Genomic DNA, 14,875 nt, shown 5'->3' on the forward strand with positions numbered 1-14,875 from the left:
TCTGGCTTTCATATGTCACACATTTGTGGCTAGATAATAAAATGATTTCCCTTCTATAATGGACACGTCTATACAATTTCAGTAGTTTTGTCTCACAATACAAGACACATGGGTTTTACTGATAGGTTTTCATTCATTTCTTTCCCTAAAATTTGTGTTATTTGATATATTATAAAGAACATTATGTTATACACATAAGGAGTTTGTTGACAGAATATTCTCTCTTCCCCTGACGATTAACTGACCCAGCTATGACCCTGAAAGTCTTGGGGATGGAATTCCCAGGTAATGCGTAATTGTAACTGGGCCAAAGTGACCCCATCTCCCTACACTTAACAGTGTTACATCCTATACATCAAAGACCAGTGATTTTGCCAATGTTTTGGATGATTAATAATACTCAAATTAGCCAATAGAATAAATGAAGTGTGTTAAAGGTTATCTAAGGTGAAGAGCTGGGTAAAACAGCTAAACATAAAAATAAAATCCAAATTGTCTGAAATGGTTTCAAATCATATGATCCTTACATTCAGCCAAAATTGATCACATGATGCCACTGTTTAAGATTTTATGTCCAAATATCAATGACTTTAACATGCTAAAATTAAGAACATGTTGATACTGAGTTTATACCATGTCAAAATTGAGCACATTTTGGTACTGAGTTCATACCAATGCCTTCATGTCAAAATTAAGCACATGTTTATACTGAGTTTATACCAATGCCTTCATGTCAAAATTTAACACATGTTGATACTGAGTTTATACCAATGACTTTATGTCAAAATTGAGCACATGTTGATATTGAGTTTATACCAATGACTTCATGTCAAAATTGAGCACATTTTGGTACTGAGTTTATACCAATGACTTCATGTCAAAATTAAGCACATGTTGGTACTGAGTTTATACCAACAACTTCATGTCAAAATTAAGCACTTGTTGATACTGAGTTTATACCAGTGACTTCATTTCAAAATTGAGCACATTTTGGTACCGAGTTTATACATGTACCATGACTTCATGTCAAAATTAAGCACATGTTGATACTGAGTTTATGCCAATGACTTCATGTCAAAATTGAGCACATTTTGGTACTGAGTTTATACATTTACCAATGACTCATGTCAAAATTAAGCACATGTTGATACTGAGTTTATACCAACAACTTCATGTCAAAATTAAGCACATGTTGATACTAGTTTATACCAATTACTTCATGTCAAATTTAAATTGAGCACATGTTGGTACTGAGTTTATACCAATAACTTCATGTCAAAATTAAGCACATTTTGGCATAGAGTTCATACCAATGACTTCATATCAGAAAACACTTGTACATTTATTTGTCATGCTATGTTTTTGTTAATGGTACTTATACATCAAAGCTAGAATTAACAATGACAATATTAATAATTTATAGGCAAACTTCACCATATAATGCCTTTTTAAATTTCAATATGCTAATGCCATGATACATCTTGATTATTACTTAGAACTTTAGACCATATGCTGGTGCCATGCTTATGTTAATGTGTCGATTATAGATAATCTCATCAAATATACTTGAAATCCTCATTCCTATTGAAAGTACTCACACTACAAATTCACTGATAGATATTTTTTTCATGCAAGCTCCATCATTACAAACAATCAATACCTGGCAGCAAACAGAATCATGTAATATACCTAAATCCCACAAAATTCCTTTAATCCTGTAAATCCAATTTGATTACAATTTATTGGATATTTTTTGAAAGCTTATATTTATTAAATTTGCTGTAAAAGCAATATTTTACAACAGAGTTAACTAGTGACACATTCTGCAGTGAACAGCAACTTCATTTCAATCTCCATTGACCCCTATACAACAGTTTCTAATTACCTTCAGTGATAAGCCCTTTGAAAATGCTTAATTTGCTTTATCAAACAACAAACAAATCCAGTTTCTAATGTGCTCAGTTTCCATTTCAACCTCCAAGAATAGCTGAATGTCACAGTTACATACTGAGCTTACTGAAAATGTACTGTTGACTTTTCTTTTCAAACTTGACTGAAATTATTGCACAAAAGATATTGTTACATATGAATGTGATGTAAAACTGTCAACAAACATACTTCTGTACAAATGTGAAGAAGTCAGAAAGATTTATTGTAACATTCATAGACTCTAGATAAGGCAATAATTCAGAAGATAAGTGGCAATTTTTCAACATTTGTTCACATTCTTGCAACGGCATTAGCTAAGTTAGCAGCATTTAACCTTTGCAAAATAATGGGAGTTTAAAACTGTGTTCATGTATGCATATTTATTGCATGGAAAAAGGAGATTATTAAAGGCAAAACTCAGCGCACTTGACTATTCTTTATCTTTGATAGTATATTGTATGTTTTCTATCAGACACCTAATATTACGACCGAAAAGACATATTTGAAGTTGAATATCGGTAATAGATATATTGTAAATGTAAACTAAAACAAGAGCACCGCCTAGCGGGTGTAAACCGCTCATCTATTTTTATTTTTAAAGGTGAAGGGACCTATCTCAATACTTCAATCAAAAAGGGGGGAGGGGTGGAGAGGGGTGTATAGTGTGGGGGTGTGGTCATTTATTACATTATCTTTCAAAAATGAAAAAAAATGGGGGGGGGATTCTTGGGTGGGATGGTTGGATTGTCTTTCAAAAATAAAATAATAAAAATAAATATTTATGTTTTTTTTAACCATGTTTCAAAAAAAAAAAATGGGGGGGGGGGGCAGGGGGGTGGGTGAGAGTGTGGGATAGTGTGGGATGTGGTCATTTATTAGATGATCTTTCAAAAGTGGGGCGTGGGGTATGGTTTTGGTGGAGTCTATTGTGGTATGTAAGTTAAGTGTTGTTTTGTCAAAGTATGAATCAAGTCTGATCATAAACAAAGAAGTTATTGCAATTTTAGCAAAATTTAACACTTTGACCTTGAGAGTCAAGGTCATTCAAAGGTCAAGGTCAAATTCAACTTGCCAGGTACAGTACCCTAATAGTAAGAAAGTATTTGAAGTTTGAAAGCATTAGCCTTAAAACTTGAGAAGTAAAGTGGATCTAAACACAAAATTTTACCAAATATTAAAAGTTACTAAGTAAAAAAGGGCCATAATTCTGTCAAAATGCCTTGATACTTAAGGAATAAAATGGACCTAAACACAAAACTTAACCAAAATTTTCAATTTTCTAAGTATAAAAAGGGAACATAATTCTGTCAAAATGCACGCCAGAGTTATCTAACTTTGCCTGCCCAGTCCCCTCATGATAGTAAGTAAGTGTACCAAGTTTGAATGCAATAGCAATGATACTTTCTGAGAAAAGTGGACCTAAACGCAAATCTTAACGGGACGCCGACGCCGACGCCAAGGTGATGACAATAGCTCATAATTTTTTTTCAAAAATAGATGAGCTAATAATGATGTTTCACTGAATTGTTGTTTGGTCCAGTTGATTGAACTACCTTGGTGGACTGAGGTTCCACTGCTTCAAAATGAAATGTTTTTCATGAAGTCTGCTTTACTTCAGTTTGTTAGTAACTGAAATCGATTGCATCTAATAGGTAACTGGCTTTGCTGTTTTGAAAATGTGTTTATGATCAAATGTTGTTACCAGGTGTCAACTCTTTTATCCAGATTTCATAGTGAGACCCTATTTTTCAATCTAGTGCAGTGTCAACATGGCATGTCTATTTCTTACTTGACAAGTTGGTAATTAGGCACACTTATTCAACTATAACGCATGACAAACAGAACAAGACTATTGCCAAGCAATAAAAGTCCCCTACTGGCTCCACCATTGTCAGAAATTTCACCATTGTCAGAATATTTTTATTATTTGTTTCCATAGCAACCACAATTTTTGACTTAGAAACAAAATGAAATGACGTGCATAATGTCCATATTGCCATCTATCCATGTTCCAAGTTTCATGAACGAATATTAAGAACTTTTAAAGTTATCTCAGTATCCAGAAAAAAACACCATTTTCAGCACTATTTCTAGTCTATTTGTTGCCATAGCAACCACAATTTTTGACTTAGGAAAAAAATGAAATGACATGCATAATGTCCATATTGCCATCTATCCATGTTCCAAGTTTCATGAAAAAATATTAAGAACTTTTAAAGTTATCGCAGGATCCAGAAAAAAAACCATTTTCAGCACTATTTCTAGTCTATTTGTTGCCATAGCAACCACAATTTTTGACTTAGGAACAAAATGAAATGACATGCATAATGTCCATATTGCCATCTATCCACTATTTCTAGTCTATTTGTTGCCATAGCAACCACAATTTTTGACGTAGGAACAAAATGAAATGACGTGCGTAATGTCCATATTGCCATCTATCCATGTTCCAAGTTTCATGAAAAAATATTCAGTACTTTTAAAGTTATCGCAGGATCCAGAAAAAAACACCATTTTCAGCACTATTCCTAGTCTATTTGTTGCCATAGCAACCACAATTTTTGATGTAGGAACAAAATGAAATGACATGCATAATGTCCATATTGCCATCTATCCATGTTGCAAGTTTCATGAAAAAATATTAAGAACTTTTAAAGTTATGGCAGGACCCAGAAAAGTGTGACGGACGGATACAAAACCATAAGTCCCCTCCGGTGAAACTGGTAGGGGACTAATAAAGCAATATTCAATGCCATCTTTTACATTTTCTTTATAATATAATTGGAAACTAGAGCTTTGTCCCAGACTTGACAAATACATGCTGCATTGACACAGAATATTTTGCATATTGTCTTCACAAAAAACAGCGGACACCATGCTCAATGTTTAAAAAGCACTAAGTAACCCCGTGACCTAGTTTTTGACCCGGCATGGCCCATGTTCGAACTTGACCTACACATCATCTAGATACAACTTCTGACAAAGTGTGGTGAAGATCAGATGAAAACTACTTGAATTAGAGAGCGGACACCATGCTCAATATTTAAAACGCACTAAGTGAACCTGTGACCTAGTTTTTGACCTGCCTTGAACCATGTTCAAACTTGGCCTGGACATCATCTAGATACAACTTCTAATTAGAGAGCGGACAACATGCTGAATGTTTAAAACACACTTAGTGACCCCGTGACCTAGTTTTTGAACCTGCATGACCCATATTCAAACTTGACCTAGGCATCATCTAGATAGAACTTCTGACCAAGTTTGGTGAAGATCAGATGAAAACTACTTAAATTAGAGAGCAGACACCATGCTCAATGTTTAAAACGCACTAAGTGAACCTGTGACCTAGTTTTTGACCTGCCTTGAACCATGTTCAAACTTGGCCTAGACATCATCTAGCTACAACTTCTAACCAAGTTTGGTGAAGCTCGGGTGAAACCTACTTGAATTAGAGAGCGGACATCATGCTCAACGTTTAAAACGCACTAAGTGACCCCGTGACCTAGTTTTTGACCCGGCATGACCCATTTTCGAACTTGACCTAGACATCATCTAGATACAACATCTGACCAAGTTTGGTGAAGATCGGATGAAAATAACTTGAACAAGAAATGTGTTTGTCAGAAACACTATCTACCCTTCTGCGCCGCTTTGATTTCTTTTTCTTTTTTTGACCTTTGACCTTGAAGGATGACCTTGACCTTTCACCACTCAAAATATGCAGATCCATGGGATACACATGCATGCCAAATATGAAGTTGCTATCTTCAATATTGCAAAAGTTATGGCAAAATGTTAAAAGTTTGGGCAAACAAACAGACCAACAGACAGGGCAAAAACAATATGTCCCCCACTATAGTGGTGGGGGACATAATTAGAGAGCTGACACTTAATACGGACCAACCGACCGACCGACCGACAGACAAGCTCACTCCTATATACCCCCCCTCAACGTTGTTTGTGGGGGTATAATAAACAACTTGCATTGCCCTTCCAATATTAATTGTTTGAGAAATCACAAATAACATGTTAACAAATATTAATGTTGTTTACAGTATTATATAAATCAATATATTTAAACTTATAAAATGACACAAAATCTGCTGAAGGGAATTATAGGAACTCACATATACATAGGAAATCTTGAATTAAGACACAGTTTCTTTCTAGGTTGCCTTGACAAGGTGAATAAGGTGTCCATCCAGCAACAGGGAAGCCATGGGTTTGATCCCCACTATGGCAGCGTTCTCAAGATCTCCCTCAAAGACACAAATTGCTGGTTCTACCCAGGTAACAGACTCTTGAGCGATTCAATGATCCTTAGGTTTTTGATGCAATCAAGCTAATATAAATAGGTTTACACTATCTATGATGAGCACATGCCCAGGGTCTCACCAGATCATTCTTGGTCTCCAGCTCCCTCTCCAGCTCCTCTATACGGGAGCCCTGGAGTCTCTCGCGCTTCTTGAGGTCGTCCTCAGTGGCACTCATGTGACTGCGCTCCTGCTTGGACCGGTTGTGGTCCTCCTCCAGCCGCCGGTACTTGGCCTCCTCACTCTCCAGCTGCTTCTCCAGCCGCTCCAACTCCTCTGTTACCATAGCAACCATTACAATAGCAACCAATGTCAGAATAGGGAGCAAAACATCAAACATTCTCCAGGCGCCACACCTCCTAATCTTGTAACGATAGCAACCAATCTCAACAATCAGACTTCATTTAAACAAATTACAAACAATTAAATATTACTCGTAATGATACAAGTATCATTAACGCTACTTATTTCGGAAGTAAATTCTGTTTTCATCCAGGCAATTTACGAGATTGGTTAGTAATGTTTGCAAATCACACATTAATTATTTTGAACCAAGGAGGAACCAGTCGAATAAGTTAGTAGACTGCGTTCCTATTTTTTACTCGCATCAATAGTTATAGTATTCGTACGCAATTTAAACCATTCCAAAAGGTTGACTTCCTTTTCCGGTCATTTACGGTGTTTTCAGTCATAAAAACTTTCTGAAAATTTTGCCCGGCCTCCCACCCCTGAAACTGCATCAAAGTATCACAATATAAGTGCACTTGCTGAAAATGCCTAATGTCTCTTTACTTAATTTATAATATGTGTGCCTCATTACATGTTGGAAATTTTTAGTGATTTGGTATTGCTTTGCTGCAGGCCTCTCGATCCTTTTCAGAGGCACGGGATCGGCTTATGCAGTCTTCAATAGTGTCCAGTACACTGGCCAGAGCAAAACAAATGCCGCATCAATGGGTGGCACAGTCTCCAATACACCGAGCCTACAGGTTGCGAGCAAGACAGGCGGGCTGCCTCGGTCACTACAGATGCATTCGTCAAGAGGACAACTTTGTGGTGGACAATAGATTGTGCTATCACTTACAAAAAGATATGTGACTGTGAAAACAAAAATAGTGACGAACAGGTGCCTTTTGACTTGTATCGTGTTAAGTCATTTCTACATTTCTTTTCTACACATAATAATGCTCTGGCCTATCCATTAATTTGTTCTTTGCAAACATTGACATTCCACTATATATTAACCTTGCCATTCCACTATATACCGTAAAAAGTTGTGTATAAGACGCACTTTTTTACCCCAAAATTTCATTTTAAAAACTTGATGCGCGTTATACACAACTACAGCCATGCCAAGACATTTTTTCCCTGTCAGTTACCCAGTTGCGGTAATTTGTACCATTCTGTTTCCCGGTGTTTAAACTGTAACTATGTTAATAATAGTGTTATATTAGTGTTATATTTACGATCTGAATAAGATGGACAAATATTATAAAGTTAACATAAATATTTTCAATCTTTTTCAGGTGCGTACAGAGCATTGAAATCAAATAAATTTGAAGAAGAGAATGAAAAACAAGGAAGCCATTTTTATTTAAATGTTATTGTTTTCCCACAATATTATACCCTCCTGTACTAGGGTTACACAATTTATTTGGAGGCACTTGTCGATTTACAAAAGTATGTCGGCAAGGTCTTTCCCGATATATTTATGATTATTTTTCTTGCTTTTCAAATGTGTTAATAAAATTGATGTTGTGTTTGTTTACACGTTTTCACACGTCTTGTCAAGATTGAGGATGTGATTATCGAGCAATTTGCGTCCCCTGTCAAGTTTTGTGTAGCTGGGCTATTATCAAAACATGCGAACCGGCAAACGGCTTCACACCTCCATTGTTTGTTTATCGCCGGTAATGTTGTAATTGTGTTGAGAAGTTTGAGTCGTTAAAGTCTCCTGTCAGTTATAGACACTCGAAAAGAACGCATGATATCAGCAATGTAAATAAACGCGCAGTTGTGAATAAGTCATGCATGAATAACCACCTGACAATACCAATCGATAATGACAGTTTCTTAGTTATAACTAATCCATCCGTTATGTGTACTCCTCCACGATAAAATCGTGGACAGTTACTTCGGAGATATATGATGAAAACCTTGATGGTATCCATGTGGAAAGTGTGCATTTCATGCATAATTCATTTAAATCCAAACATTTATTTTTACGCATAATATGATTTAAAAAAAACACAAACTAGTTGTATCATTATCGTCTTTAAAATACTTAATAATTGAACCAATAAAAGAACACGTAAGATCGAAAATGTAAATATAACGATTTTCAATTAGCCTGCGGTACGGAATTTTTCCCCCATTTCTTTGCTTCAAAAACTTTTTTCCCGATTTTTAAGCTTAAAAAAGTAGATGCGCGTTATACATAAATGCGTGTTATACACAACGTTTTACGGTATTAACATTGACATCCCACTATAATTAACATTGATATGCAAATATATTAACATTGACATTCCAATGTATCTTAACATTGACATTCCAATATATGTTAGATATTAACATTGACATTCCCATATAGATTAACCTTGACATTCCAATATATATATAAATATATATTAACATTGACATTCCAATATATATATTAATCTTTACATTCTAATATATATTATCTTTTAGCTTTTGCCTTCGTGGCTTATGGGTATCTAATTTGTTAAGATTCAATTACTCCCACAATCTTGTTTAACACTTAGTAGTAATTTACCAATACACTGTAACTCCAATATAGTGCGGTCCATTATAACGCTGTGTCCAATATAACGCGGGGGGTCCTTGGATCCTGTTTTTTCTCCAACCTTCCATTTCTGATTCAAATCCATGTTATGTAACTTCATGTATTGTCAGAAAATTCAAAGAAGCCGGCGATCACAGCTTGATTGGTATTAATCTGTTGTGTAATGTCAATAAAGGTGTGAAAACTCGCGAGTCCGTGTTTATTACATTTATTCCCTATCAGAGCGGTTCGGTGCGCTAATTTCAATAAGGCAAGTGCAAGCGGAATAATTATAAAAGTAAAGTTATTTAAAACGATTACCTTTTTATGTTTTGTATTTATCATGTATTGTATTTCATTGTATAAACTATGGCTGTGTTAGTGTGTTATCGTTTATTATATGCTACACATGCTTGATAAATTAAAATACCGTTGTGTGTGTTTAATGTTTCAGTACGTATACGAAAAATAAATTAAAAAATCCTGACTATTTATTTACATGCTAACGCAGTATAATAGTTAACAGAGATGCACTTAAATGTTTGCCTGCACGTTTTTTACATGCTGAGTATGACGCAATAAATCATCTCTTTGTACATGTATCGTATTGCATTCAATCTAAATTTAAATTCGCCCCGTCCAATGAAAGCTGTGTCCCATAATGCACTGTACTAATTTTTCTGAAAAAATGGCATAGGCATATGAACTTGTTTACAAAATTCGTAAACATATTTCTTGTCATAAATGTTTAACATTATTTTTTCGTAAGTGATGTTGTAATTATATTGGATTATCGGATAAATGTGCACAGCGGTTTGTATACTGTTATCGTTCGATTCGGTTTATATGCATGTATTTGCGGATGACAACACAGCATGTCAATACACAGGACCTATTTTATAAGCTATACTATACCTGTTTTATAGCCCCCTTAAATAAATAAGCTCAAAACTTATAACGCTGTCCATTTATAAGCTGTTGAGTGGCTTGGACCCCGTAATCCGCGTTTTATTGGAGTTATAGTGTATCACATTTTCTCTTCGTCGCAGGGAAAAATTCAACCGGCTGAGAAAACTGATACATATTTTTACTAGTCACGAATTTATGTAGGGAAAATTTATCACATAAAATTCATTTTATAATATCTTTGGCTGACACTGATCTGTTGATGGGGCAAAACACCTCAATCCCATCAGTGAAGTGGTGGCTACAGATATTCTACGTATTTTGTTCAGGTTTATTTTGATTATGTCCGTTGTATAGGATGCTGTGGTTCATCCATTTGAACGGTAAAGGTATCTTTGGATGCTGTGGTTCATCCAATTTAAAAGTATGTATGGATGCTGTGGTTCATCCAATTTAAAAGTAAAGGTATGTGTGGATGCTGTGGTTTATCCAATTTTTAACAATAAAGGTATGTGTGGATGCTGTGGTTCATCCAATTTAAGGTTTGTGGTTGTGGCCCATGTTTTGGTAGCAACCTCAATGTGTCTGGATGCTGTGGTTTATCCAACAAGTTTAACATGTCACAGTCAATGCAATTTAACGTTATCTCAGCTGGTTGGATTTTAGCGACCTACGATACGTTCACGTAGTACCGTAGTGTCGTTAGCCCGCGGCCTTTTTATCTCCACTCTGCTTATATATTAATGTGAATTTAATGGGTAAATAAATGTTATGTTTATGTGTTTGAATTTATTTCTTAATGAAATAAAAAAATGTCTAATTTCCTCAGCTAAAGAGGGTCAATTTTAATTGATTATACGTTCTAGACATATCTTAATAACTATTTCTTCATCCCTCTTTTTTAAAGAGGCATATAACATAGATTTGATGGTATTATTTGATTGTAACAATATTAAAATGCATAATGCTACAGCGTTTTAATCAATGTAAAACAACTATTCAAATATCTTCCAATAAGGAAAAACAAATATTCCTACAAGATTTCAGAATTTTTCTCATTTCAACTTTGTATTGTGTCCTTTTTAGCGTAGAATTTAGAATTTTGAATAGACCATTTAACAAGCCAATTTTCCTTGAAGGCAGTATCTAAACAAAACAAAAGATGAAAAATTTGCAGGTTTGTGTCTCTATCAAAAGACACTGGAACCAAACATACATATATGGTATGGCATATGTTCACCCTAGTACCAACGAGTACTGACCTTGCTCAAAGCGGTCCTTGGCAGCGATGCGTTCCCTGTCAGTGACATTCTGCCCATCAATGACCTCCAGGGTCCTCAGGTGGAAGACGAGGTAGGGCCGGCAGTGGTTGAACTCTGCCAGGGGGTTCTCAGCCACTCCCATCTGGGTCAGGTCTGGCAGGGGCTTCAACTTGGCCAGCTCACTTAGCTGTAGCAGAGCAATTATGTACAATGGAGCCTTGTACTGGGAAAACTGGGCTTAATGCATGTTTGTAAAAAGTCTTCCCAGATTAGCCTGTGCAGTTTGCAGTCTTATCTGGGACAACACTTTCCACCTACACAAAATTTTGTTTAGAAGCAACCTCTTTTAAAAGAAAAATTCCATAACATCTGAAAGTGTCATCTCTGATAAGTCTGTGCCGAATGCAAGGGCTAATATGAGACAACACTTTAAGCAAATGCATTAAGCCTGGTTTTCCCAGAATGAGGCTCAATGAATGTGGTTGTGTGCTATCTATTTCTGCTACATTCACACATTCATTTTTAACTATTTACAAATACTCAAACATTGATTTTCAATCATAAATATAGTCTAACATTGATGTTCTATCATGCAAATACATGTTCTCACACATTGATTTTCAGTCATATATAATTATACAAACAAATTGATTTGCAATCATAGATTTACTCACACAAAGATTTTCAATTATTTATAAAACACTCTAAAATTGATTTTTATTATGAATTTATAAACACATTCATTTTCAATTATACATATACATCACATTTTTGACTATGCAAGTATTAAATATTCACTACAGTCTACTCACAGACTCGAGCCTGTTCTTGCCGATGTAGAAGGCCCTGAGAGACTTGAGTCTCTTGCCCATCCAGATGGGAATGTGCTCTATGAGGTTGCCGGTGAGGTTGAGTATCTGCAGGGTGGTCAGGTTCTCAAGGCCCTCAATTTTCACGATGCAGTTGAACGAGAGGTCCAGCTCCTTCAACTTCAGCAGCTTGTCAAGCTTCTCTATCTTCTCTATGATGTTGTTGCTCAGTATCAGCACCTGCAGACGCTTCAACCGCTCCAGGTTCTCTATGTACTGAAAACATACACTTACACTGTACTATTTAAACAACTTGGAAGTATTTAAGATTTGTTACATGGCAAGCATGTTCTTACAATTTTCCATGAGTATGTTTGATGAGAAAAATGTATTGTTCTAATATTTAGGCTTACCACAGATACTAGGGATAGAAATGTTCTTTACAATAAGGTAGCCATAGCAACTATTTTTTGTACTTTTGTTGCCCAGGCAAAGAATAAGGAGCACAAAACCAAGTACATGTAATAATTATACAATACTCCCTTTTAAGTAAACAAAATCAGAAAACAATATAACATGGCTGACATGACTTGGTGCCCTTAAGTTTTATGAGCCTGAATCTGCGTTCTTGATAAATCTAAAGTGATAAAATCTGTGGGGAAAATGGTTCAAGCTTTTCTGAAAAGAAGTTGCCCAGTTGGACTACCAACTTTTAAAGTAGACTTGCACAGGCATAAATCTACTTGCCCAAGAAAATGGGCAACTACAAAAGCCTATCCCTGGATTCTCCTGGTTGTTGCTAGACAGCCCATCTGAATAATTGTTATACATATAAGAGTGTTTCATAATTATGTCAAAGTCTGTGTGAGGTTGGGTAATACTGATCAAGAAATAGCCAATTTAAAATATTTCAAGTTTTAGATAGGTCAAGGTCAATGTGAAGATAGTTGATATACAATAATGAATGGATTAGAATGGCCTTAAGCACTACTGTATCTAAGTGTTGGTGTTAGACAAAATGGCAACACGCAGTCATGAAAGCAGCCAAAAAAATAAATGAAAACATGAAAACTGGGTTTAGATGGGTGACTGCAAGACACGCAAGGAGGGCCAAGATTAGTTAACAACAGCATATCAGGTTCACAAGACTATGGCTGAGGAATAAACTATAAGTAATTTTAAGAGCCTTGCTCAGGGAAAACATGGCTTAATGCATGTGCGTAAAGTGTCCTCGCAGATTTGCTTGTGCACACAGGCTAATCAGGAACTACACTTCACGCCTAAACTGGATTTTTGCTAAGAAGAGACTTCTTTGATACCAAAAATACAGTAAAAGGGGAAAGTGTCGCCCATGATTAGCCTGTGCATACTCCACATGCTAAACTGGGAAGACACTTAGCCTACATGCATTAGGCCCACTTTTCCAAGAATGAGGCTTATAAAAGGTCAGATATTATTTAAATTCATCATATACAGGGATGTTTTGGGCCCAAAATTACTGCCGATATTCAGCTGCTTCCCAATCACAAAAATCAACGTTTTTTTCCCAAAAATCGGACCAAAATGTTCCCCCAAAAATGCCAAATTTTCCCAATTAAGCCAATAAGATTAAAATGTTATTAAGCGAAAATGTCGTTGAACAAGTGCGAATCGAACGTGTCTAGCTGTCACCGAACAACAACTGACTTTCGTATTGGTTCGTGAATGCAGCCGAATATACATGATTTTACGTTACTATCCACACATCTCTATATTGCGGAGGATACCGGCAATATCAATGTATCACGATTGAGCACGACTGTTTTTACGTCCAAGATGGTGGCAAGCAGAAGAAAATTACGATGAACAGGGAAATGATAAATAACATTCAAATCAACAATGGATATTATATGGTTATTAGGGAATAATTTAATGCTTTTGTCAGTTAATGCTAAAGACTACATTTAAGATAAAAACAACAAATATTTATTCGATGTCTCCACAGTGAATGTGTGTCACAGAAACCTGTGTTGGAGAATAGTTCACACACCGCACATCAACTAACGCATCGTCTGCGGTTCATCCATCGGCTGCGGTACTGTATACATGTCGGGTAAAAGCGAAGTGTAAGTATTTCCCTATTATTTATATTTTACATATCGAATAGAGCAGATTTGCGTGTGTTCTTTGAGAGCCTTAATAAAAATGACTTTGTGAACGTAATCCGTACCTTCCTCGCTGCTTACTTTTAAAGAAATCGGTTAGAATGTGGTCAAAAATCAAACAAAATTCACCACTCTCTCTGTCAAACTCTAATTTAGATTCATGATTCAGACCAAAAATAAATATGAACAACATTGTATTGAAATATTTAATCATTTCTCTTCGGTTATTCCAAATTACAGCATCCCACATGAACACACAACATTTTTATCAAGATTTTAATTGGAGTGGGGTTGGAAAAACGCCTCAAGACAACGGCCGCGGCTACTCATTAGATGGTCATGACATCGGATGAGAAAATAAATTTTATGCTAAAGCCATCGGCTGCGGCAATGAAAATTGGCATGATGAGATTTGGACGTTACTCATTGACCATATTCGATAGAACTATCATATATTTTGATCACAAAACAGTTTTAAGATTTTCATTTGTATTTTGAAATAAAATGGGATGGATAAGTGGATTTCGTTTTAAATAAGTCATACTTTGACAGTATTGAAACAAGTCATTTACACACAATATATCGAAGTAATGGAAACTTCGAACATAAATGTTCCTTCCCTTCTCAAATTTGAGATACAAGGTTTTTCTTAATTAAAACGCATGAATGAATTTACCAACTTAAAGACAGCTACATGAAGGTTGACAGCTCTCCAGCAGGAAAT

The 14,875-nt window shown here is 35.7% G+C and overlaps 1 protein-coding gene across 4 annotated transcripts in view; it reads right to left on the reverse strand.

The window, feature by feature from the left end:
* LOC127843867 (centriolin-like) overlaps window positions 1-14,875 on the reverse strand; it is a 176,184-nt gene that overhangs the window by 139,099 nt on the left and 22,210 nt on the right. For all 4 annotated transcript variants that reach the window (XM_052373747.1, XM_052373744.1, XM_052373745.1 and 1 more), the window contains exons 4-6: window positions 12,011-12,283; window positions 11,199-11,385; window positions 6,328-6,521 (exon numbers count right to left, since the gene is read on the reverse strand). In XM_052373747.1, the coding sequence (XP_052229707.1) occupies window positions 6,328-6,521; window positions 11,199-11,385; window positions 12,011-12,283 (654 nt within the window). The remainder of the gene's footprint in view (window positions 1-6,327; window positions 6,522-11,198; window positions 11,386-12,010; window positions 12,284-14,875) is intronic.

The sequence above is a fragment of the Dreissena polymorpha genome, chromosome 9 (genome assembly GCF_020536995.1).
Source record: "Dreissena polymorpha isolate Duluth1 chromosome 9, UMN_Dpol_1.0, whole genome shotgun sequence".
NCBI lineage: Eukaryota > Metazoa > Mollusca > Bivalvia > Myida > Dreissenidae > Dreissena > Dreissena polymorpha.